This window comes from Schistocerca gregaria, chromosome 7 (assembly GCF_023897955.1).
Source record: "Schistocerca gregaria isolate iqSchGreg1 chromosome 7, iqSchGreg1.2, whole genome shotgun sequence".
NCBI lineage: Eukaryota > Metazoa > Arthropoda > Insecta > Orthoptera > Acrididae > Schistocerca > Schistocerca gregaria.
In genome coordinates, this window is record NC_064926.1 from 379,844,918 (window position 1) to 379,870,109 (window position 25,192).

The following is a 25,192-nucleotide window of genomic DNA, read 5'->3' on the forward strand; positions in this document are numbered from 1 at the left end:
GTACAGATTTATAAATACCTACTAATCAAATTTTCACTGACATTAATAAATAGTTTAAAGCAAAGTCACTGTCATTAAACTTTGTGAAGACTCACTATATGCAGATCAGAAAATGTAAGAGGTTTCCTTCCAGCTTGTGTATAACATATGATGACATGCAGATCAAAGAAATTGACAGTGTTAAATTTCTGGGATTATTGATAATAAATTCTGTTGGGAAGGGGATACCACAGAATTGCTTAAGCGCCTAAACAAGTCTGTATTTACAGTGATTATGATATCGGAAGTAGAAGATATAAATTCAAAAGAACTTGTATACTTGCTTACTTTCATTCTATTATGTCATACAGGATCATATTCTGGTGTAGCTCATCAAACTGAGAAACAGTTATGATGCAAAAGAAAGTGTGATAACAATAGTTTGTGGTGTAAATTCAAGAAAATCATGTAGAAATGCGTTCAAGGAACTTCGTATTCTAACCACTCCTTCTCAGTATATTTATTCCTTAATGAAATTTGTTTCAAGTAAAATATCTCTATTTCGAATAGATAGCTCAATACATAATATCAATACTGGGAATAAGAACAATCTACATAAAGAGTTAAAATCACTTGCCTTGGTCCAAAAAGGGGTCCAATATTCAGGAAGACACATTTTCAATAAATTGCCAGCAACCATTGAAGACTTGGTTTCAGATAAAGTCCATTTTAAACATAGTTAAACAGAGATTGCCTGAGGATGCACCGGAATTTTGTGGGCATTGAGGCAAGGAAAGGTTCTCCTGAAGCTTGAGCAACAAGATACAGGTTATTTCGTGTGCTGAAAACGACTTGTACAATTGACTGCTCCTCAGTTGGAGGAAGTATCTCTTCTACCAAGACTTCACAGATAACATGCTTCCGTTTTGTAGCACGAGACATTCTCCTGCAATATTAAGGCAGTGAAAATGTTTCACTGTAAAGAATCATCATGCAGACGAACTATCAGTGCTACTGTTACATGTACCGTTATCCCACATGTCATTTAGAAATTATAACTAAGCCTTTGTTTTATGCACCATAATCTGCAGATTAAATAATAAAATTCTTAACACGTAATAAAAGTGATGACGCATAAACAAACAAACAAACAAACAGGGTGTCTGTGAACAACAAATGTACTACAAAACTAACTTAACACCACGAACTAGCTATTTACCTAGTTTTGGAAACTCATATCTGACATATAACAAAGCATCCAGTTGTCAACGAAGCATACAAATTGTGAACAAAAACGTCAATCAGGTCCCCTTCTGCATATAATCGTAAACAGTAGGCCAACCGCATAACCAGTAACCTCACGTGTCAAAGCATGGCAACCAAGAAGCTTACATAACAGAGATAACAGTCGGCCGTGGTCGAGACATGGGGAGCGAGTCGCGTGTGGACTGCAACGATCTGTCTGTGGAGACATCGGCGCAGATGTCTGTACATGCAAATGATCGCTGCAAATGTGCTGTGTTCACACGACACAAACCCCAATCTACTATTCGCCCGCCATATATGGGTGTAGAAAAGAAATATCAGTGGCAAGCGACTAAGCTCCCCCTAAACGTCAAAAATTTAATTCGGTTATTTTGAAATATAGACATGGAGGAAGTTCTTTTGTGGTCTGTGTTCGCAACTTGTCTTGCAAGAAACATTCAGACCAACCACAGGAAACAGAGAAATCGCGGTCAAAATGGTGTAGACAGTGGCTGCTAAGGCGAAAGCAGTTTTCTCTTGTAACTTTACTGCGAGAGTTGCAGGGTGAACCTAAAACATGGGCAACTATGTTCATGTTTCTTTTTATAACAGCAGTTAATTTTCTGTTATGTTTACACATAAATATATTCTTTTGAATAAACTTTTGATAAACGTATGTCAAATATATTGTTTTACATTACCTCGTGTACCATTTCCTCACACATTGACACTCCAATTTCATCTTCAATTGTACTCCTGCTTGGTTTTGGCGTTTCTTGGTCACTAAGAAAGCCAAGCAGATCAAAATACCATAACGTTGCCTGGTATACTTTATCTAGTCCTACACCAGATTTTCTAGATTTCTGAACTATGGATAACTCTTTTTGGTAAAGAGTTCGCGACGAATTTTTTTATTGCTGTTTCTCTGTTTGCCGAGGCGTTAACTGCCCGCAATTTTTCAATTAGAATATTGTATGCTGCTCTCTTTTTCTCGGTCACTATGTTCTTTACTTTTAATCTTCCAAAACATGAGTGGTTTCTATGTATTTCAATGAATTCACTTACAAACTCTCGAGAACACTGACGAGTATCTGCCATTTAAATGTCCTGTGCGCACAAATACAAACACTAGACTGAGCAAATAGCTGTTTCGCGCCAGATTTGCGGCGATCTCCTGTCCACACGATCCAACTTGTCTCCGCAGATGAGGTTTGAACCCACAGATTTGAGAGGTTTCGCTCAAACCTCCAACTCCAACTTCAAGGTTTGCACACACTACAGGTTGGTGCAAATCTTTTGTCCACATGCAACGATCTATCTGCGCAGATGTGATGTACGCAGACATATCGTTGCTTGTGTACGGGCCTGTAGTGGCGTGACTCGCTCCCCGTGTCTCGACCACGGCCGACTGTTATCTTTGTTATGTGAGCTTCTTGGTTGACATACTTTGACACGCGTGGTTACTGGTTATGTGGTTTGCCTACTGTTTACATGCGGAAGGGGGCGTGATTGAAGTTTTTGTTCACAATTTGTATGCTTCGTTGACAACTGCTAGTTCGTAGTGTTAAGTTAGTTTTGTAGTACATTTATTGTTCACAGACACCCTGTTTGTTTGTTTATGGGTCATCGCTTTTATTACGTGTTAAGAATTTTAGTATGTAATCTGCAGATTATGGTGCATAAAACAAAGGCTTAGTTATAATTTCTAAATGACATGTGGGATAGCGGTACATGTAACAGTAGCACTGATAGTTCGTCTGCATGATGATTCTTTACAGTGAAACATTTTCATTGCCTTAATATTGCAGGAGAATGTCTCGTGCTACAAAACGGAAGCATGTTATCCGTGAAGTCTTTGTAGAAGAGATACTTCCACCAACTGAGGAGCAGTCAATTGTACAAGTCGTTTTCAGCAGAGGAAATAACCTGCATTTTGTTGCCCCGGCTTCAGGAGAACCTTTCCTTGCCTCAATGCCCACAAAATTCCGTCGTAACGTATGGATTAAACGTGGAGATTACCTGCTTGTAGAACCCATACCTGAAGGAGACAAGGTAATTCCAATTATTAACTTCTTTACTTCGATATAAGAGAAATCCGAAGTGGGAAGTTACCTGGTGGTGTAGTATAAAACAAGTGATAGATTGAAACTTACTATGTCTGGAAGCAAAGGTACTACTTACATTTATAATTTATAGTGTGTCAAGCGCATTGGGCCTAAAGTTCTTTTAGGGTGTCTGCAGCTGTGAAGTTGCGTACTGATGTAAGCGATAATGAGCCTTATGTAACCGTCACATGTGGTAGTGAAAGTAATCTGTATATTGTTGTGGGCGAATTATCTGGCTTTGTTGTATCTAGGCTATTTTCTAGTTACGCTGAGTAAGTTTTTTTCTTGGATGTAATGGTAGTGTATCATTCGAAAATATTCTGCTATACTTGTTTTACATGTAAGATAAATAATCTAAGAATACATAGCATATTTGTTCAGTTAATGTGAATTGTCACTGTTTTAGCATTCCAAGGATAAAGGCAAATGTTACTCACCTATACATAATACACACGCCCAATTTTACAGAAGCTGCACAAGAAATTAAAGTAATCTACGTAAAAATGTAAAAGTTTTGAAAAAAGTTGCGCATGAGGTTGGTTGTTAGGTCAAAACGCAGAAGAATCTATGGTGAGCATGAGCTAATAATTGGGCCCTTTTATTGACCACCAGACTTCGATAAGTTATTTATTGAATCCCCCCTCCCCATTTTGCATTTTTAATATGGAGCTTTACTACTGTTTAGTTTGACTCATAAACAAATTGTCACTTTCCAGCTTAATAACCTAGTTCTTGGGCTGCAATACAGATCAGTCTTTCATGCCAACCAAGGTTTCTGGTGGGATCCAATATGTAGCTTTATGTGAGACTCGCTGAAAGTTTTAAATTGAACCTCAGCTTCATATTACATATTTTCCCCCACCACAGTGTCTTCATTGGAGACACCTGATTCATTCAATGATCAATCAGGATGATGACAGGTTTGTAACTGGTAAGTGTGACAAGAACGTTCAAAACGATACAATGTGTTCTCTTAACACTAATGGGATGGTTTTGAAGCTCATTCATAACAGAAATATACTAGATTTCATGTCAACAAATAGACCTAACCACTTTGAATACATTGCTGTTGAAACCTGCATCATTGACATGATGCAGTGGTTACCAAAGAACAGAGGGCACCTAAATGAGATAGAAAGATTTGTATGTTCGGTAAAGTGTATAAGGAGTTTACCTACTGCCCTCTTTTGTATATCTGTTTGTAAAATTTTTGGACTCTCCACTGGTTCCAGAGAAAAGGTGATTTATAAAGTACAGAAGTAAATTTACTTTATAAATTTTACAAAGCAGAGTTGCAGGAAGTTGAAGCATAAAATAATAATAATAATGACTTCCAAGTTCTTTATGTCAAAATTCTACGAAAAATGATTGAAATTGTTTAAAAAACCCCTACTGCTTACCACCCACCATGAAAGCTGGAACACCCACTACAGTCAAATTAAAATTACTTTAGAGTTGATGTCTTGTCATCTGCAGCTACAGTGTTGCCACATGAGCTACTGGTAGATTGTAGACGTGACACACACACATACGCACGCAATGGGCCAGTTCACAAATGCTGTAGGTGTGTAACATGACACAGTGTAAGTGGCCACTGTGAGGTACGTCTCAAATGCAAGATGCCCCTTCGACAGCTGACTTTAAGTGACTGGTGACTGAACTGTGGCAGACAACACTTTTTGGAGCCCTGAGTTAAAACTCGTGTTGTAAAGTAACTGTAACTTTGTGAGCCGTTGTCTGAAACTATGCTCACACTGGCTACAAGGGATACCGTGTTACTAACTAAAGAGCAGGCCTCGTTAGCACTTTGTTACAGATAAAAGACTACAGAAATAAGAGGATATGAAGTCAGTACAATGAGAAATAAAAAAAAAAAAATACATTTAAAATGAAACTGAACAAAATTAGCAATCAGACTTTCTTGATAAGATATAGAAATTAAAAAAAAAAAAAAAAAAAAAATGTATTTGATGAGAATTGAACCTACGACCTACTAAAAGTGGCATTTTTACACTAGTCATTGCGCTGCATCACAATACTGTATTAATGGTGTTATATTTTTTATTGTTGTGACCTAGTCACATGGCTGAATTGCAGGCTTCAAAAATTTGGCTTCATGCAATGTCATGTGAAGCGTACCAGATGTAAGGCAATCTCTTTGATTATGGTAAGGGTATACGTGATGCTGATGTATCCAGTAGTGTTTGGTTAATGCTGCATATGAAACGTGTGTGTGTGTGTGTGTGTGTGTGTGTGTGTGTGTGTGTGTGTGTGTGTGTTTAGAGAGAGAGAAATAAAAGTGCAAGGCCCATTATTCGGGATCCACACATCAAAAGAGAATGCTGAGAAGAAATTATAAGTCAACTGACCAACTGTCGTGGCAGTTTGGATCGGCAAATGGTGTGGGCTTGACATTGAGCTCTGATAGGAGGGAACCATCTCCAACAGGTGAAGTGTCACTATCAAGTAATGTTCATTGGACTGTAGTGGGGTAATAGAGACCAGGTCGACTACCGCTAATATAGAGGAACTGTGGCTTGAATTTAGAAAAGTAAAAAATAGTTGATTAAACACCAGATAGATATTTATCAAGGAGAACTGTTAAAATGAGAATGAACTTTCATAGGCACAATCACTGTAAAGAAAAAGCAGCACACATAATACGTGTGAATCAAAGCATAGGCATATAGGTAGAAAACAAAAGTGGAATTTAAAAAAAGACCTGGTTGTGGTGACAGACTTATCTGTAGCTTTGCCCGAGGTGTAGGTTAGGTGGGAAGGTAACATTTTGGTTGAGAGTTGATGAAGCCAGGTTGATCTGCAGTTTATTCCGTTTGAAAAAAAAATACTACTGATATCACATTACAGTCAATACATTGTTTACGCTATTTGCCACCTGTTATGGATGTCACGTGTCAAAGCTGGTGATTCATAATGAATATTCCTCTTTATCTGCACTGTTTTGTCAAAAGATCCCTCGCAAAACACAAGGAAATTCAGGTCCATTGACACCACAGTTAGACCTCCCGTTTTTTATGTATGTCCATCCTCACTACAAGTGGATCCCTCTCATCCTCGCGTCCCCCCACACCTGTGGAAAGGCCTATTAGTTCTGAAAGCTAGATATTGTTTTACTTCTATAGATGTCTATCAACAGTAATACACATTTTTTCTGTTGAAGATGATTTATGGCCAGCAATGCTGTCTCAGGTTTATTATGTCATCTTTTTGATTCATTGCATCACAGCAAATGTAGTCAAAGGTATATGTAGTGTAATAACAAAACTCATTTTGGGTCAACAGAAGTGTCTGAGTGGAGGCTTTTGTTGGTTATTCAAGTTTTGTTTTAGTTTTATTCCATAGTAATTTTGATGTTTTGTGTGTTGTATATTTATGGTAGGTCAGTTCTGTTTTAATTGATGTAGTGACTATGGGATAGGTAGGCTTTTGAGTTGTTGGGTTTTTGGTTCGACTTACAGTTTTCATTCTGCATGTGTGCGAGTTTTACAGTGTGTAGATACATCCTTCCCGCTTGTTTTCAAACTTAGTTCAACCTGTTCCCGTGAGTGGCACCGTCACAGCGTGTCTTCATGATGGCTGCTACACTTGACGTGCTGTCCTAGAATTCCTGTGCTGTGAAAACAAGACAGTGGGAAACATCCAAGAGGTCGAAATAGGTGTTTGGAGATGCTGCTGTCGATCACAGTACAGTTAGTCGTTGGGCAAACAGATTACGTGATGAAAGCGGGCACGGCAATATTGAAGATTGTCCTCGCAGCTGCAGGGCTCGTACTGCACACACTCCAGACAATGTGCAGAGAGTTAATGAATTTGTGACTGCTGACAGATGCATCACAGTGAACAAATTGTCACGCTACGTTAGGATAGGTGAAGGAAGTGTTGGCGTTAAAAAAGGTTTGTGCCATGTGAGTTCTGAGGATGTTGACCGTGGCTCACATAGAAACAAGAAAAATTGTATGCAGTAAACTTTTGGAACAGTAAGAGAATGGTGGAGATGAATTTCTTGGAAGAATTGTGACAGGTGATGAAACATGGTTCCATCGTTTTTGACCAGAGACGAAGAGAGAGTCAGTGGAGTGACATCGTGCAAATTCACCCAAGAAAAAAAGATTCAAAACCACTCCTTCTGCTGGAAAAGTTATGGCTATGGTGTTTTTCGATTCCGAAGGACTCTTGTTTGTGTACATCAAACCAAGTGGAAACACCATAAATTCTGATGCATATGTGACAACACCGAAGAAACTTCAAGCTCTACTGAGTCGTGTTCGACCACATCAGCAGGGCGTTTTGCTGTTGTACGATAATGCACTGCCACAAGTCAGTCAAAAAAACATGGAAGCGATCACAAAACTCGGATGGCCAACACTGAAACACCCGCCTTGCAACCCTGACGTGGCTCCATGTGACTATCATCTCTTTTGGAAACTGAAAGACTCTCTCTGTGGAACAAGGTTTGAAGATGTTGACTCACTTGTGCATGCTGCCAAACAGTGGCTCCAGCAGGTTGGTCCAGAATTTTACCGGACAGGTATACAGTTGCTGCTTCCAAGATGGTGTAAGGCAGTTGAGAGGTATGGAAATGATGTGGAGAAATGAAAATATTGTTCCTAAAGGATGTATTTACACACTGTATAACTTTCAAACATATAGAATAAAAGAGGGGTTAAAAAAAATAGTGTGCATTTCTTTTGAGTGACCCTCGTAGGTCAACGGAAATGTCCAATTCCGCTTTTTATGGTTATAGTTGTCAGTTGATTTGGCATTGATAGCTGCCATTAAACTATATAGCTCAAGGAAAATGTCAGAATCCTGTGGTTTAATTGGTGTAGCGGAGTGTTGTAATTCAAATGATTTTGTTATTTATTTTGGGATGGTGCGATGTTTTTTTTTTTCTTGTTGTATATGTAGTGTCTTCCTGCCCTAAATACAGTTTTCCATGGATGTCCTGTTAGTTTCATTTTATTTTTGGAGTGAGATTTTGTCATTTTTATTTTTGTCCACGTTTTTTGCTGTGTGTACACAGTGACATCATTGCCGGCATTTTGATACACTGGAAGTACTATATTCAGCCATATTGATGTCGTCGTGGGTGGTTGGGTGGAACCAGATGCTTCCGTAATGCCCTAATTTTTGTCCTCCACTGAGGCTATATGGTGGATAATGTTAGTAATTTGTCCCTCTATATTACATTTATGAATGCTCCTGTTATCAAATTGTGATTGATTGTTGACAAAAAGTTCATAAAGAAGTAAATGTACTGTGAGACTATTGTCAGTATATCAATCTGTGTAAAAAGTTGCCTACAAGACTGGATACCACATTTCGTCCTAATTACACTCTTGGGACTGTGCTATGGACACCTATTTCGTCTCCACTGAGTAACCCCAGAATGATATCTTAAGACATTTGTAATTAAAAATGGTAGAAGTAAGTTAAATTTTTTAAATTTTCATCTCAAAATTTGAAATTGCCCATAATGAATAGTTGCAGAGCTCTGATGTTAAAGATCTGCACATGTGAATTTCAATTCAGATCCTTATCAATATAAGTATGTAAGAGTTGAAAATATTGTTTCATTTATCAATTAACTTTCACAGTTTATTTATAACTATGTGGTCAACAGTATTAAATAGCGCATATTCTGCTTTATCGAATTTCAGTTGCAGTCCATTTGCAAAGAAACTGTTATTAATTTTCAAGTATATTGTTTACATTTTCAAGTGTTGCTGTTCCTACATTTTTACGTACACTACTTGCACTCTTAGCAGGGAGAACTATTTCTGTGTCTTGTGTGTACTGCATGAGCACCATTTATATACAATGAGAAGAAGAGCAGGCCCAATATTGGTCTTTGTGGTACTCTCATAGGGATTATTTCCCATTCTCAGATAGCTGTTTTATCCTGTACACCTAGGAAAATCAAATGCTTTTGAAAAGTCACAGAAAATACCAGTTGGTAACATTTTTATCCTCTGTCTTGTATAATCTGATGCATGAAATGTACTGTAGCACATTCTGTGGAGAGATACTGCAATCAAAATTCAGACCAAGTATCTTACTTTGAGAGGGTTGTTACAGTTCTTGCGCACATAATGCTTTTTCAATACATTCAAGGAGGAGCTAAGTAACAAGACCGATTGATAATTACAATTATCTGTTTTACTGTCAGCCTTGTAAACAGGTCTGACAACAGCATATTTAAATATGTCTGGAAATATCGTTAGTGATTGCAGTTTATTGCATATCTGACTAAATACAGTGCATATATGTGAAGAACAGAATTTTAGCATAGTGTTTGTAATATTATTAACTCCATAATAGGAGAGATTTTGGGTTAAAATTTCATATTTTGTGCATATTAGGAAAATAGTACATTTTCATACTTGAGTTTCTATTCCAAACTAAACCATTTTGGTCGACAGTAGACACTCTCAGTGGCTGTAAAGGGAATTTATTTACACCCTCTTTTTGCAAGCATAATCCATTGATACTGTAATGGCTATTGAGGCCATCTGACTGCACTGAAGCACTTTCTCTCATTTTACTTTCCAGGAAAACCAATTCACAACACATTCACTCAATTTATGTAATTATTGAAACTAATATAAGATCGAAATTGACCTTGAAAGAGCATGTTGTGTACAATCGACTGAATACTTCATGGCCACATACCACAATGGAAACAATGTCGAAACACACAATATCAAATATAAAATCAACCATTTGGAAAGCCCATCTTCCCCTTGGAGGAGAGCTAATGTACTGGGAGAAGTTCAGTTTGATCTCCCACGTACCATCACCCTTTCTTTTACTGATAATTTTCATGCCCATAATGCTTTATGGGGCAGCTCTAAGACCACTAATTGTGATAACTTGGTAGGGTTTTTTGAATTTTGACTTTTCATGCTATGTAATAGCACTGTCCAGCCATCGACCATGTGGTCTGTTCAGTGGAAGGTTCTTGAGCTATGTGATAATGGTCACTATCTGATTGTTTTATCCCTCCCACATTGATACTCAACTAGATGCCCACTGTGTGGATTCTTAAGAATGCTGACTGGCACATTTTTAGAACTTCCATAATGCTTTATATTCCTCACAGTGGGACCTTTGAAAAGACCTTGAGACACACAATGACCATCACATCAGCGCTCAGTAGAACTAGCGACACTTCTTCCCTCAAGGCCCCCACCCCCATTATATGCCAGCCCCATGACAGACGCAGATCACCACAGCCATAAATGCTACACAGGACACTCTTGACACTATAGGCAACATCTGTCAAGAGAGATTTGTATCATATTTTAACATCTCCAAGCCATAGCACACTTACAAAAGACAAAAGAAGCATTGCTGGGAAAGTTTCATATTCACCATTGGAACTTGTATCTTTCTCTCACAGACATGGGAAAAGGTCTTGGCGTATTTGTGGTCAACAAAAGGTGACTGGTATTTGAGGCTTCTATAAGGATGGCTCAACGAAATCTGACACTGTTGTTATTGCTGACTACCTGTTGATGCACTGTGTCCAACCATTTGCATCTGACAACTGTTTCTCATCTCCACAAAAGACAAGCAGACAGTATTATCTTGTATTGCAACATACAAAGTTTGAAACTCTTCAATGTTTAAAAAAAAAAAAGTAAGAACTCATCAGCGCAATGCACGTACAGTGTGCCAGAATACAGCTCCAGATCCTGATTGAATACATATTCAAATGCTACACTATCCACTTATAAAATGCAAGCACGATAGCTTTGCTGTTTTTAATCAAATTTGGCCTGAGGGAGAGTTCAGTTCCCAGTGGAGGGAAAGTATGACTATCCCAGAATTGAAATCAAGGAACCCTCACAGGAGGTGGATAGCTGCAGACTCATCTGCTGTAATAACGCTTTTTGCGTGTTCAAGAGCATAGTAAGCTAATGACTATGCTCAGCACTCCAGATGACTGGCACCTTGTCTAACAATTGGTGTATGTTTTGGAAGGGCTGATCTACTTGTAATCATCTACTCTGCCTAAAGCCTGCTGTTTGAATGGCTTTTATCCATTATCAGCATTTTATCACTGTCTTTGGTGTGCATAAGGTTTATGACACTGCATGGCAGTACCAGATCACCAAAAACTTACTGGTGTGTGCCTTCTGTACTGGTGTGTGTGCCTTCTGTGACTCCCTCCCAATCTTTATTCAAAATTTTCATTCTCGGCAATCCTTCAGAGTCAAAATTGGTAATTCCCACTATGCTCCCAACAAACAGGGAAATGGAACCCCCACAAGGCTCCATTCTGAGACAGACCCTCTTCTTAATGGCAATCATCGGACTTGCAGATGCATTGGATTTATAGTCTAACCATCGTTAAATGTTGTTGACCTCTGCATCTGCTATAGTTTTAATGGCAATCATCGGACTTGCAGATGCATTGGATTTATAGTCTAACCATCGTTAAATGTTGTTGACCTCTGCATCTGCTATAGTTTTTCCCACATGAGGGTCATTGAGCAATGACTAAAGTGCTTTTTAGGACTCTTGTTCGATTAGTTAACTTGAGTAACCCTTATGACAACTTAAATGGGTGTGCCAATTAAAATTTAATGTCCTACGCTTTCTCAATAACACCTTGTGAAATGCAGATGGTTGCACCACTTTTCAGTGCTACAAAGCTCTAATTTTATCACATTAAGCTCGTGGAAGTGTGGGCTATGGGTTGACAGTGTCATTGATATTGCAACTCTTGTATCTGACCCACCATTGTGGGGCAAGGCTAGAGGATGGTGCCTATCAAACAAATCTGTGGGCAGCCTCCTGGTGGAGGCAGTGATTCCCCCTTCACAGCTAAGGCACCACCAATTATGGCTGAACAGTGCCGTACACATCTGTAACCATCTAAAGCAACGGAGTCAGTACCTTGTGTTTCAAGAAAAGTGGCCTTGGTCAGAAATTCCAGTATTGATCAAGTTAGTCTGTCCGTTACTAATTTTGTTTACCTCCAATCAATCCTCACGTTACATCACACTTACAAATGCCCTAATGATGGGTACCTTATCCTTATATTTGCCTTGATCTTTCTCTTAACCCAAAGGATGTGATAGACCTCTTAGATTTCTGTCAGTCGTTCATCTTGATACTCAGTGAGAACATTAATTAAGAATATAATTTAAACTCATAGCCCAAGAGTTGAAGAACAGACTGTGCTTTTACGTGCAACAAGAGTAGCAAGCAACACTCCCTGGTTAGTGGAGGCACCATCCTTACAATGGAATTGGAGTACGGTGTGCCATTCACACGGAATCGCGCGAGTCTCTCCTAAATTTGCAGTGACTCCACAAACATCATCCAGGATCTAAGCTGCTGTTAGTCCTGGCATCCCTCAGTAACTCACAGCATTAAATGCTGAACTTCCTGGGGTCATAGCTCATGATGTCAACTCAGCAAGTACCTGTCACGGCCGGTAGATGTTACACTGAATGAGTCATTCTTTTCAAGACTTGCGAAAATGAGTGCAATGTATTTGAATTATTGTTGGCTTTGTTATGCACCTTGGTCACACATCTGCTTGCACAGATTTTACACCTGTGAGTGTATACATATTAGGTTTTATCTGACTAGGACACCTTATGGACTGGCCAAGTCCGATTTTCTTTGTATATTTGTAGGATTTGAAAGCATTTGCCTGGACAATAATTTCCGAAAACATTTCCCAGATGTTTTGTTATGTGCTTGTAGCTGTATCTGAATGTGTAGTGTCGAATACTGGTGATGGAAGAGTCTGGTTTGAATATCCCTTAGGACATTTATTTGTACTTTTATATAAATTATATATTTGCTGTCAGGAGGAAATTATAATAAAGAAATATTGATTCATAATTTTCTAATGAAAATAGCATTTTATTTTCAATTAAGTCTTTTTAAAACAAATTAAAATTTGGTAGAGGTGTGAAAGTGACTTGCATGCATCAGTAATACTCCAAAATAAATTTTCACTCTATACTGGAGTTGCACTGAAATGAAACTTCCTCACAGGTTTTTTCATGCACCACCGTGCTGATAATGATAAATGAACGGTTAACCTTCAGGTAATATGCCAGTTAGTTTCATCAGTAATACTGGTGCATTTCGTATGCTCGTTTCTCCACAGAATGAAGAAAGAAGAAACTGCTGGGCATTAGCAGTAAACAGAGGACATATAGAATCAAATTCGTCATGGAGTGTTACAGATGTATATGCCATTTTAAGTGCCTGTATTGGATTTTAATTTGTTTCATGTGACACATAATTCAGAAAATTATGATTCAGTATTTTTTTATTATAATTTCCATGTGACAAAAAATGCAGAATTTAAACAACAGTAAAAAAGAAGTGTTATAAAGGAGATTTGAACCAGGCAAACCATACAGTCACCAGTCTTAGGCGCTATGTGTTCAGTTACGGGCACCTCCAAAACATCTGCAAAATATTTTGCAGCTACCAGTCATTGAAAATCATCACTTGTTTAGAGGCAACTTTCACTCGAGTTTTTCTTTTTTAAAATTATGTCATGCTGCTTTAGAAAATCGATATCTGGACACAAACTTTAAAGTCCTACAAATATATGTAAAGAAAATCGAGCACAGCGAGTTCATAAAAGCATAAAATCTTTACAAGCTGCTGTGTGACTGGAGTGCAAATACATAAAGAGTGTGTAACAAATCCAACAATAATTCAAAAGCATAGCAGTCTTTTCACAAGCCTTGAAAAGAATAACATGTTGAGTGTGACATCTACCAGCAGTGCCAGATACTTGCTGGCCTGATGTCACAAGCCTTGACCCCAGAAACCTCAGAAGTTGACTTTGAGTTTGGTAATGTTCATACAAGATCTCTTCTTAGGTATCTATGACAACGGGAAGGCTTTAGTATTTCGCTGGTCCTCCAGTCAAGTCAGTATTCCAGGAAATAACTTCGTGAATTGGCTCACCAATGAGGTTACTGAAAATGGGGACAACAACGTGTTGCTAACTCTCAGTGGACTGGAACAGAGAATGGGGAATCATGGCCACAACTAATAAGTTACAGATAATAAAAAGAGTATGACTGTGTGGCAGTCTTCCCTTTGCTTGGCTCACTGTGAATCCAAAATCACCTGCTGCCTCCACATTGGGCACCCAGGTATGACCCACATGTACATCCTATGACAAGTTGTCCTACCCCATTGCAGTTGTAGTGCACACCTGTTGTTCACTCACTGTTTCAGTACCTCACCTTTGCTGCTATACAGTGAGCTTCACACCTGCCCCAGTTGCTCCCTGATAACCAAGCGGATAATATCCAGGAGGCAATTCAGGTTTTAAATTTCATACATCAGAGTAGACTGTATATTTTCAGATGAAGATTTTGTTGTTTTGGTTCTGATGCTGTTGTATGGAGATGGAGGATTGCCTCCCACTGCATTTTTAGCCTCAAGGGATTTCCCGCTGCCCCTGGCTGGAGGATGAATTGATCCATAAAATAACAACTTAGCTTTAATGTCTTAATTGCATTGAAAAAAATGGTTGTCATGCTCTTATTACCTAGCTGACTTATCAACTCTTTACCTTTTACAGTGGGTGGAGAGCCTGCTCACGTGTGGGAGTATGTCCTCTGTCCCATGACGGACTGCAGTAGTGCTCTAAATGCTCCTGGCTAATGTATGATGTCTATCATACCCTATCATATTTCCCCTCAGGAGTCCCACAGCTCTTGTGTGTGTGTGTGTGTGTGTGTGTGTGTGTGTGTGTGTTTGTTACGCACAGGGCCTAGAGCTGTTGCAGCTTTTCTTCTCTTGTGGTCTGCATTCTGTTCCACCTATCTAATTCTTATTCTAGCTCCTCCTCCCCATCCTCTCCTATCCCTTGGTGTTTCCCTTACTGAATACCTTGCTATTTCATTGGTTTTGCGATTACTTTTTGGTCTTGTGTCTCGTATTGCCACTGTCCTTCAAGGCCCCCCCTCCCTCGGTTTCCTTTAGGGCTTGACTTACCTTTTGAAATTCTGTTTCCGCAGTGTGCACCATTTGGGGAACTACCTTCCTAGCATCTCCAGTGTGGGTCCTTCCCCCATCCCAACCCCCCACACCCTTCCCCCTTCACTGCCATAACCTGTGCCCCCCCCCCTTTCCTGCTGTGTCACCAGCATGTGTAGTCAGCCCATGTGGTGGGGTTGTTATGTACCCATCTGGCGGAGCCCCCTGACAAAACAGGGATCACACTTCTGGCACCTCCTTGTGTGTGTACACTTAGGAGTGGGTCGTCTTTTTGGGGCATCGAAACTCATTGCAATGACCGGTGTGCCAGGCAGCCCTTGCTGCAGCTGAGTAGTGCCCATAGTGTGAGCCCATATCAGTGGTACCATGGCAGACACACTACAATCTGCACATGAAGTGTGCTAAGCTCCCTACTTCTAGTCACTCTTCTGCAGTCTTCTCTTCTGACAGGAGCGATTCTCTCTCTGCTTTTACTTTTGCTTCCTCAGCCTGGGAGGAGAACCAGGTCTGCTGTCTTAGAGGGAAACCCTTTCCCCATTACTTGGTTTGTTCCAGGACGGTCGAGGAGACTTTCACCACTACCAAACCACTATTTTTATAGAACATACCAGAGGTAAATTTGAAGTTGACTCACTTAGTAAAATGAAATGTGGTTCCCTACCGATTAAAACATCTACTGCCAGTCCATTGGCGCCTCCTCTTATGCTTGAGTGTTCAGGAGACATCCTGTTGAGCATCACTCCTCACATGTCCTTAACTATGACCCAGGGCATTATTTTCCATACAGACCTCCTCCTTCAATCTGATGTGGAACTCAGGACTAATCTGCTGCAGCATGGAGCTCATTTTGTCCGGCGAGTACATAGAGGTTCTGTGGACAGCCATGTTAATTACCCGCGCTTTCATCCTGGCTATTGGGGGGAGGAGGGGGGGGGGGGCGCTTCCGAAACAGTCAGAGTTAAGATTTACTGTTGTGACATGAATCCCTATATCCCATCTCTCATGTGCTATTTCTGTTTTGGTCACATCTTTGCTATGTGAGGTGAATTGTATTTGCAGTGACTGCGGTCACCTTCTCCACATGCTTGCTGCCCCACAGCCCAAGTATGTGAACTGTTCCAGCCCACATTCTCCTCGCTTGCCAGATTGCCCATCTACAAAAAGAAAGGGAGATTCAGGAATTTGAAACTCGACACTGTCCTACTCTGAGGCCCGACAGAAATTTGACTGTCTCCACGTGGTGTCTTTAATGTCTACCTTTGCTTCTGTTGCATCCTTTTCTCTTCCTTTTTCCTCATTATCTCCATCTTATCCCCCGTTAGTTTCCTCCTACCTGGCACTTCCCATTTCCTCCACTCACACAACCGCTCCTTCGTCTCGGCGAGAGAAGAAACCAGCTGGGAATGGGGCTCCTTCTAGGAACCGCCCTTTCTTGGCGTCTCCAGGACAAAAAGCCTGTTACTTTGTGTCGGACTTGGGACCCACACTCCATGGGCCTCAAGGCTGTTCATTCTTTTTTGGATCTTGATGGTGATACAACTTGCTGTCTTCCTGACCACACCTTCTCTTGCTGTCTGATGGGAAAGAACAACGTGTAAGTCGCAGGATGAGACCTCCCCCTTCCTCTGCTGCACCCATTACTTCAAGGTCCAATCTTACATTCATGGATGTCCCTCTGTCCTTACCACTGACAGACACTGACTGGCACAATGACTGCTTCTGGCCCATTTATGTCCATCTGGCCTCTTGTACTAATCTTGTCCACTGTAACTGTAATGGCTACTGTTATCTCCTTTCAGAATTGCAGTCTGTATTCTGTGGCATGTGTTGTATTGCAGGAATCTCATTTTGTGAATATCATTTGCTGATTCTTTACGGTTTCCAAGCCTTCTACTGGAACTGGGTCAGCCCTTTGCTTGCCTCTGATGGTGTCTGTACATTAGTCTGTATGGATGTTGTTAGTTTCTGGGTTCCTCTTTGTACTGCGCTGAAAGTGGTGGCTGTTTGGATCCGTTTAGACTCTGCGGTAATGATATACAATCCTTATCCCCCCCTCCCCCCCCCCCTTCCCCGACCGGCATCCTATGCTTCCTGCTTTTCTTCAACAGCCCCTTCCTCCCTTATTGATCCTTGGGGATTTTAATGCCCATAACCTCAACGCTGGAGTCTTCACACACTTTACTGTGGCACAAGGCACTTGAGGTGCTGATAACTTTGGAGTTGAGCAACCTTAAGCTCCAAACTCTCTCTCTCTCTCTCTCTCTCTCTCTCTCTCTCTCTCTCTCTCTCTCTCTCACACTCACTCACTCACTCTCTCTCTCTCTCTCTCTCTCTCTCTCTCTCTCTCTCTCTCACTCACTCACTCACTCACTCACTCTCTCTCTCTCTCTCTCTCTCTCTCTCAAACACACACACACACACACACACACACACACACACACACACATGCATTTTCTAGGCCATTGGTCGTTCCTTCTATTGCACTAGATTCCTCCCACCCATGAGTTCGTGATGAATTGTGTGACAGTGATCATTTTCCAATCCTGTTATCATTGCTTCAGCACCACTTGCCGAGATGTCCTCCCAGGTGGGCATTAACTAATGCTGATTGGAATGCTTTGTCCTCGGCTTCCATTTCAACCACTACGCCAAATGACTGCACCGATGAGTCCATATGGAGTTTGACCGAATCCAGCCTTTCGCCAGCTGCTTCAGTGATTCCTTCTTCCTCATATTCTCACCAATGGAAGATGGTACTTCAGTGGATCCCCGAAATTGCTGCGGCTATTAAAGACCACTATCGTGCCATCCAATGCTATAAATGGCATCTATTTCTTGACCGCCTCCTGGCATTTAAACGGCTTCATACCTGGGCCCATTAATTTCTTAAATTCCAGAAACAGATTTGTTGTGAATGATATGTTGCTGTATACTTCCTCCTTGCTGGTGTGGGCAAAGATCAGGTGCTACTGTTGTCCTACTGGTATCCTGGGAATTTCGCTGACTTGTGTTATCCTCACTAACCTGGACTCTATTGCATTTCACCACTCCTCAGCTTTGGTCCACTACCTGCCGATGTTCTATCTTCTCAAACCCTGTCTGGAACGAGTCCCTGTATCTTTCGTTCCCTGCCGTCTGGAACCTTGTAATGTCCCATTTAGCAAGTGCGAATTCACCAGCACTCATGCGCTCTGCGCTACATGGCTTGTGGACCAGACCAGCTGCACAACCAAATGTTTCAACACTTAATGGTGTCTAGCCAACATCGTATGCTCCCCCCCCTTTTAACCATCTCAGGAGCAAGGGGGAATTTTATTCCCTGTGGTAAGAAAGTGTTTTATTCCAGTTTTGAAACCTGCTAAACCACCTCTTCAGATGTATAAATATCGTCTAATCAGTTTAACCAATGTCCTCTGCAAGGTGCTTGAATGTATAGTCAGTCAAAGGCTGTATTCAATCTTTGCATCCTGGGACCTTTTTGGCTTTGACCCAGGATGATTTTCGCTGAGACCATTCTACTGCAGATAATTGAGTCCACCTGGAGTCTGCTCCCCGAATGGCTTTTGCCTGTCGTCAGCACCCTGTTCGTCTTCTTTGATCTACGTAAAGCTTATGATACCACATGGCACGTGGCACCATCACATCTTTGACACCTTACATGTGTGGGGGCCCCCATGACCCACTCTAGATTTTTTCCAGAACTTGCTTTCATGTTGCAATTTTCAGGTACAGGTTGATGCCTTCTGTAACACCTCCCATCTGCAGCAGAATGGGGTTCACTGGGTTGTTCTGTTCTGAGTGTCCCTCTCTTTTTAGTGGTTACCAGTAGTCCAATGGGACCTGTGGTGTCCCTCTCTTTGTATGTTGTTGATTTTTCATTTATTTTTGTTCATTTTTTTCATTTATTTTTGTTCATAAGCAACGAGTGTCGCTGAATGCAGGTTGTGGGGAGTAATACATAGAGCACAATGTTGGACTCTCTCTCACAGCTTCCATTTTTCGGCTGTACAGTCCATCCCTTTACACCTGTAATTTGATGCCCAGTTCCTCAGTGTGGTGGGCTCTCATTGTTGGACTGGCCTTTGATGACCAATTCACATGGCTTTCCCATCTCCATCAATTAAACTGGACGTGTCAATTGCCCCTCAATTCTCTTTGGTGCCTCAGCAACACCAACTGGGGTGTGGATAGTTCTACATTGATGTGACTCTGCATACTATTGGTACAGTCCCATCTAGTTTGTGGGAGTTCTGCATACAGCTCAACATCACCTTTGATGTTAGAGATGCTGGACCCACTACACCATTGTGGGACTAACCCTGTGATCAGCCTCCTAGTGGAGGCATGGGTTCCTTCATTGTTGGTTCTGCACTAACAGCAGTTGGTTGCCTTTGTGTCACAAATCTGCTGCTGCCTGGAGCACATGGCCTACCTTATCCTCTTTCCAGATGTAGGGATCCGCCTCCCGCAATGATGGCACAGGTCTGAGGTTAAGATCGGCATCCACATCCAGTTCCTTTCTTCTGAAGTCTAGTTTTGCCCCCACCATCTCTTCTCCGGGCCTACTAATGAATGTTTCCATGATGCAACCCTCATCCATGGCTCTTGTCTTGATGTATCATGAGGTCCAAAACAGCTCATCCTGAAGCCCTCTGCCACCAGTTCTCCATTCTTGGTGCATTTCATGGTTTAAAATTAGTCTGTACTGATGGCTGGATGGCTGTAGTGTTTTCACTGTGGAGTTGATAGTCATCTCTTTTGCTCTTAATTGTGTCCATTCATGCACCACTGAGTTCATCCTTATCTTTAGTGACTCTTTGAGCAGTTTACAATCACTAGACCAGTGTTACCTCCACCATTTCTTGTCCTGACTATCCAAGGTTCTGTTTTTGCTCTAGAACAATGTGGACACACAATGGGCTTTTTCTGGACCCCAGATCTTGTTGGGATCCCAAGCAGTGAACTCACTGGCAGGCGGGCTAAATTGGCTACCGCTAAGCCGCCTCTTGAGATTGGTATTCCAGTATCGGACCTTTGATCAGTACTACATCATCAAGTTCTGAGGATATGGAATACAGTAAGGGGGGTGGGGGTATGTCACCCATCGCACTTCCTGCCTTTTGGGGCCTCGACCGCATTTCTTCCTTTCCCCCCTTTTCTTCTTCCTTGTTTCTTTCGCTAGGCTTTGTTGACCTAGGGGTGTTTCTTTGTTTGGGTTTTGTGCTCTAGGCCCTTCTTTTGTGTTTAGTTTTGTTGACTTGCTGTTCCAGGTTGGCAGGACTGATGACCTCATAATTTTATCTCGTAATCATTAAACAACCCAACCCGTGTATTGTATTTTATTTCCTGAATCTTAATTTTTTAACATCTCTTATGGATGTTGTATGCTAGTTTTTCCCACCATTTTTTATTTGTGACTAGTGAATCTGGCTAAGCTTCTCATTTGCAAAATGTGTATGTATATTGGATGTGTATCCTAATCTCCTCATCCCCTCTCTTTGCCCGTTGCCTTGTCCTGTCCCATCTCTCTGTCCATCTACTCTTCCTCCTCTCCTGACCTTGTGCCTTGTTTATTGTTATTGCAAATTCAGATTCTGTTGTAGCATTCTAATAATAAATCAGTAAGTTGTAAGTATAACTTCTCTCTTCTCTGTGAAAAACTTGACTGTGACAGAAGAAAACAAAGCAGCACATTGATGTGTATACCATTTTTATATAAAATATGTATATAGTGGGACAGAATATATAGGGAAGAAACAATTTTTCTGATAGTTTAAATGCCATACTATCATAGGTAAAACTGATTGCGAGAATGAAAACAAAACTGAAACACTCGCAGCAGAGCGAACCTGATCATTTTTATTTAAAATATATAATCTCCTTTTTCCATATGAATGTTTATTAGAGTGCCATATAAAAATTTGCAGTTAACCGGCCAAAAGCTTTTATGTCCCAGAGACGGTGAGGCCAAACATGTTCTTTTGCTAATCTGATTAAGACATTAATACAACAATTGGACATAGGTTGGTGTTAAGGATCAAACCAGAGCCAAAGGCTGAGAAGTGTAGTGCACTACAGTATGTGCTGAGAGAACCACTGACACTAATTGTATGTGGTGGACCATTTGTTTATGCAATTGCAATGGCCTGATTGGCTAAGTTCAATGCCTATTAACTCAAATGGTGGAGTGTATTGAAGCTTTATCTTAAGAATTATTTTTCAGCACAGTCTTCCCAGCAACACTCTCCCCAGCTCTCAGACTGTGTATGATCATCCAGTATATATAATAAAATTGCACTCCAGCAGGTATATAAATGCACATACTTAATTGCGACATTGTATCAGAGATTTAAGACTTTGAACAATTGAACATTTACATTTTTATTTGTATATGGAATTAATAATCACATGGTTTTTTTCCCTTTGTGTCTGACATGTCAAGTATGTAGGGACCCATTACCATTATAGTTGGTACTTTAACACCCCTATTCCTTCTATCCATGCCTAAACTCAGAGTTATTTCAAAATGTAGTTCTTAATATGTTGGCTATCTGACTGTCATTTATTTCTTGTCTATTTTCTTTAATATAACATCCTCTGATTTCTCTTTTGATTATTGCACATGTAATTTAATTTTATTAACTGAATTATTAATTTCTAGCATCATAAAAGGGCATTTTGGTTTTCTAGCCTACGACAGTACAGTATTTTTCATGATATGTAATCAGTCCTATTTCTCCATTAGTTCTAACTATTCAAACAGTTCCCTTTTCCCTGGACAAGTTATTTTGATTTCTTCTGTAATCTAGGGCTCTTTTATGTCCTTATTAGTGTCTTATCTTTCTGTTTGGAAAAGCAGCTGTTAAAAATCAGTAGAAACCCACCTATTACCACATTACATTTGGTTTTGACATCTGTCACGTTATACATATTGCTCCAGTCAGCTTTCTGTAAGTCTGCATTGAAACTTTCTGGTGTATATTCATTAATAGTTCATAGGTTTTGTTCTTGATACTGCATCACTGCCATCAAGTTTATTTTTATGGCTAGTTGTCCATCAAGGCCAGATAAAAATTTATATGATTAAGTGTTCACTTAAAAATACATTGTTTATTAGTTTACTGTTTCCCCTTTGTAATTATAGTGGGAAAATTAATAACACAACTCATAATTGTTAAGTAACATCTCCAAACATTTTTAAAATCTAAATCACGCACAAAATTAATATTAAAGTCTCCGCAGAGTAGCATTTGCTTTCCCTTGTCTACCAGGCACTAATGACTTAAATTTCACTAAGAATATTTGTGTTCCCAGTGAGGATCTGTATACTGCAGTAGTTATAAATGTCTTTCATTGGCAATAGTTCACAAGCATTGGTCTAAGCACAAAAAACTACTGGTTCATATTTATCTGAACATGATTTTTACAGGCATGGCTGTACCCCCTTTATCCATATTTTCTGCATAGAAAATATAGTTTGTAGTCGTCTGTGTTTACTGTTCTTCTGTATTTACATTCAGTTCATAATGTTTACATCTACATGCATACTCTGCAAGTCACCATATGGTGTGTGGCAGAGGGCACCCCGCACCACCACTAATCATTTTCTTTCTTGTTCCACTTGCAAATAGAGTGAGAGAACAAGCAGCTACCTATATGCCCCCAAATGTGTTTTGGTGGCTGTAGAGTCATTCTGCAGTCACTTTCAAATGCTGGTTCTCTAAATTTTTGCTGTAGTGTTCCTTGAAAATAATGCTGCCTTCCCTCCATGGATTCCCTTTTGAGTCCCTGAAGTATCCTCGTAACACTTGCGCATTGTTGAAACCTACCGGCAACAAATCTAGCAGTCTGTCATACAATTGTTTTGATGTCGTTGTCTAATCCTACCTGGTAGGGATCCAAAACACTTGACCAGTACTCAAGAATGGTTTTCTCTAGTGTCCTGTATGCAGTCTCTTTTACAGAGGAACCACACTTACCTAAAATTCTCTTGATAAACCGAAGTTGATCATTCGCCTTCCCTCCTACAATCCTTACATGTTCATTCCTTTTCATATTGCTTTTCATATCGCTTTACATAATGCTTTACAATGTTATGCCTGGATATTTAATCAATGAAACTGTGTCAAGCAGCACATTCATAATGCCGTATTCAAACATTACGGGATTGTTTTCCTGCTCATCTAAACTTACATTTTTCTACATTTAGAGCTAGCCACAATTCATCACACCAACTAGAAAGGTTGTGCAAGTCATCTTGTATCCTCCAGAAGTCACTCAATGACGACACCATCCCATACACCCCTGCATCAACAGCAAAAACTACATACTGCTGCTCATCCTATCTGTCAGATCATTTATGTATATAGAAAATAACAATGGTCCTTTCACACTTTTGTGGGGCACCTCTGATGATATCCTTGTCTCAGATGAATGTTTGCTGTCAAGGCCAACATACTGGGTTCTATTACTTATGAAGTCTTTCAGAATCTGTAATGAAAAATAGTCACTGTGGTGACAGAAAGTCCTGGGTTGAAATCCAAATTCTCTCTGGATACAAGAACTGTCAAGCAGTAGACAGACAAGCCACATTCTGCAAACAGTGACTTCATATTTAGAGCACACACACACACACACACACACACACACACACACACACACACACACACACACTTTCCCCTGTTATGTTTGCATTATAATATTTATCTGTTTCCTTCTCCATGAAATTGTTTATTTTTTTAGGTGAAGGCCGAGATTGTCACTATTGTTACGAGAGATCATGAAAAGTTCTATCGTGAGCTTGGAATTTGGCCTCCAGAATTTGATAAAACTGGTAGTGGCGCAGAAAATCTCAAGAATGGAAGAGAAGCAGGAGACACGAGTGAAGATGAAGATCTCTTTGTGAACAAGAATAGACAGGTTGTGGAAATGAGTGAATCGGATGAAACTGAAAGTGATGACGATGAAAGTGGGAGTGATTTGGATGATGAAGCAAGAGAGAGTGCCAGTGACAGCTGTGAATCTGTTTCTGTTGAGAGTGAAGCCGATGACAGAACAGAAGATAGTGACAGTGATGGAGGTGAGCCTGGTGTTATCAAAGATACTTGTAGCTCAGATAAAAAGCAAATTACCACTGACAGTACCACGGAGAAATAGGAGAACTGTAAGGAATAAATAAAAAAAACTGCTGATGTTGTATCCGGCAAAGCATGTTAAAAACTGGGAAAGGAACACTTATTCCAACCCTGTTATAGATAATTGGATGCTAACTACATGTGGTTTTAATTATATAACTTCACATATGGAGTCAGATTATGTAAGTAAGTGTTCTGTGCTAGTTGTTATAACTAGACAAATGTTTCAGACAGGCACTTCGTAAAAATTATGAAGTTATATTGAATATTCATAGTATGTGAATAACATGTACTTCATATTGTTTTTCAAAATAAGCAACAAAAAATTGAAATGCAAGATATATTAAAGAGAGTTTATATATACAACTGTTTGGCAAAATAAATGACTTATTAGTTGCTGTTTACATTTAATACTCTGAACATAAATTAATGTTTCGTATCCCTATTCCAATAATTCTCTCTCTCTCTCTCTCTCTCTCTCTCTCGTGTGTGTGTGTGTGTGTGTGTGTGTGTGTGTGTGTGTGTGTGTGTAACACGAGCTGATTTGCTGAGTAAGATTTTTTTGTCAGCAGATAATATATGGTGTAGAACTAATGCTGATACCTGTAACATCGGTATATGAAGTGTGTAAGTAAAGTGATGAGACTGAAAGTCTAGTGTTTGATCTGACAGCACTGGTGGTGCCAGACTTGGAGGACAGGAGAAGGTGAT

At 40.1% G+C, this 25,192-nt stretch overlaps 1 protein-coding gene across 4 annotated transcripts; it reads left to right on the forward strand.

The window, feature by feature from the left end:
* The first annotated feature begins 2,604 nt into the window (after positions 1–2,604).
* LOC126281925 (probable RNA-binding protein EIF1AD) lies at positions 2,605–24,892 on the forward strand. 4 transcript variants are annotated; one of them, XM_049981254.1, is made up of 3 exons: positions 2,605–2,755; positions 3,033–3,276; positions 24,090–24,892. In XM_049981254.1, exons 1-3 carry the CDS (start codon positions 2,694–2,696, stop codon positions 24,501–24,503), a joined length of 720 nt encoding a protein of 239 aa, XP_049837211.1. In that variant the 5' UTR covers positions 2,605–2,693; the 3' UTR covers positions 24,504–24,892. The 4 variants fall into 4 exon arrangements, with proteins under 4 accessions (XP_049837211.1, XP_049837212.1, XP_049837214.1 ...); XM_049981255.1 differs by having other exon boundaries at positions 2,630–2,648; XM_049981257.1 differs by having other exon boundaries at positions 2,666–2,792.
* Positions 24,893–25,192: the final 300 nt, after the last annotated feature.

Coding starts and splice junctions, on each gene's coding strand:
- LOC126281925 (XM_049981254.1), top strand. CDS start 2,694: ATGTGGTTTGCCTACTGTTTACATGCGGAAGGGGGCGTGATTGAAGTT. Junction 2,756..3,032: donor GAAGTTTTTGTTCACAATTT/GTATGCTTCGTT, acceptor TTAATATTGCAG/GAGAATGTCTCGTGCTACAA. Junction 3,277..24,089: donor CCATACCTGAAGGAGACAAG/GTAATTCCAATT, acceptor TTATTTTTTTAG/GTGAAGGCCGAGATTGTCAC.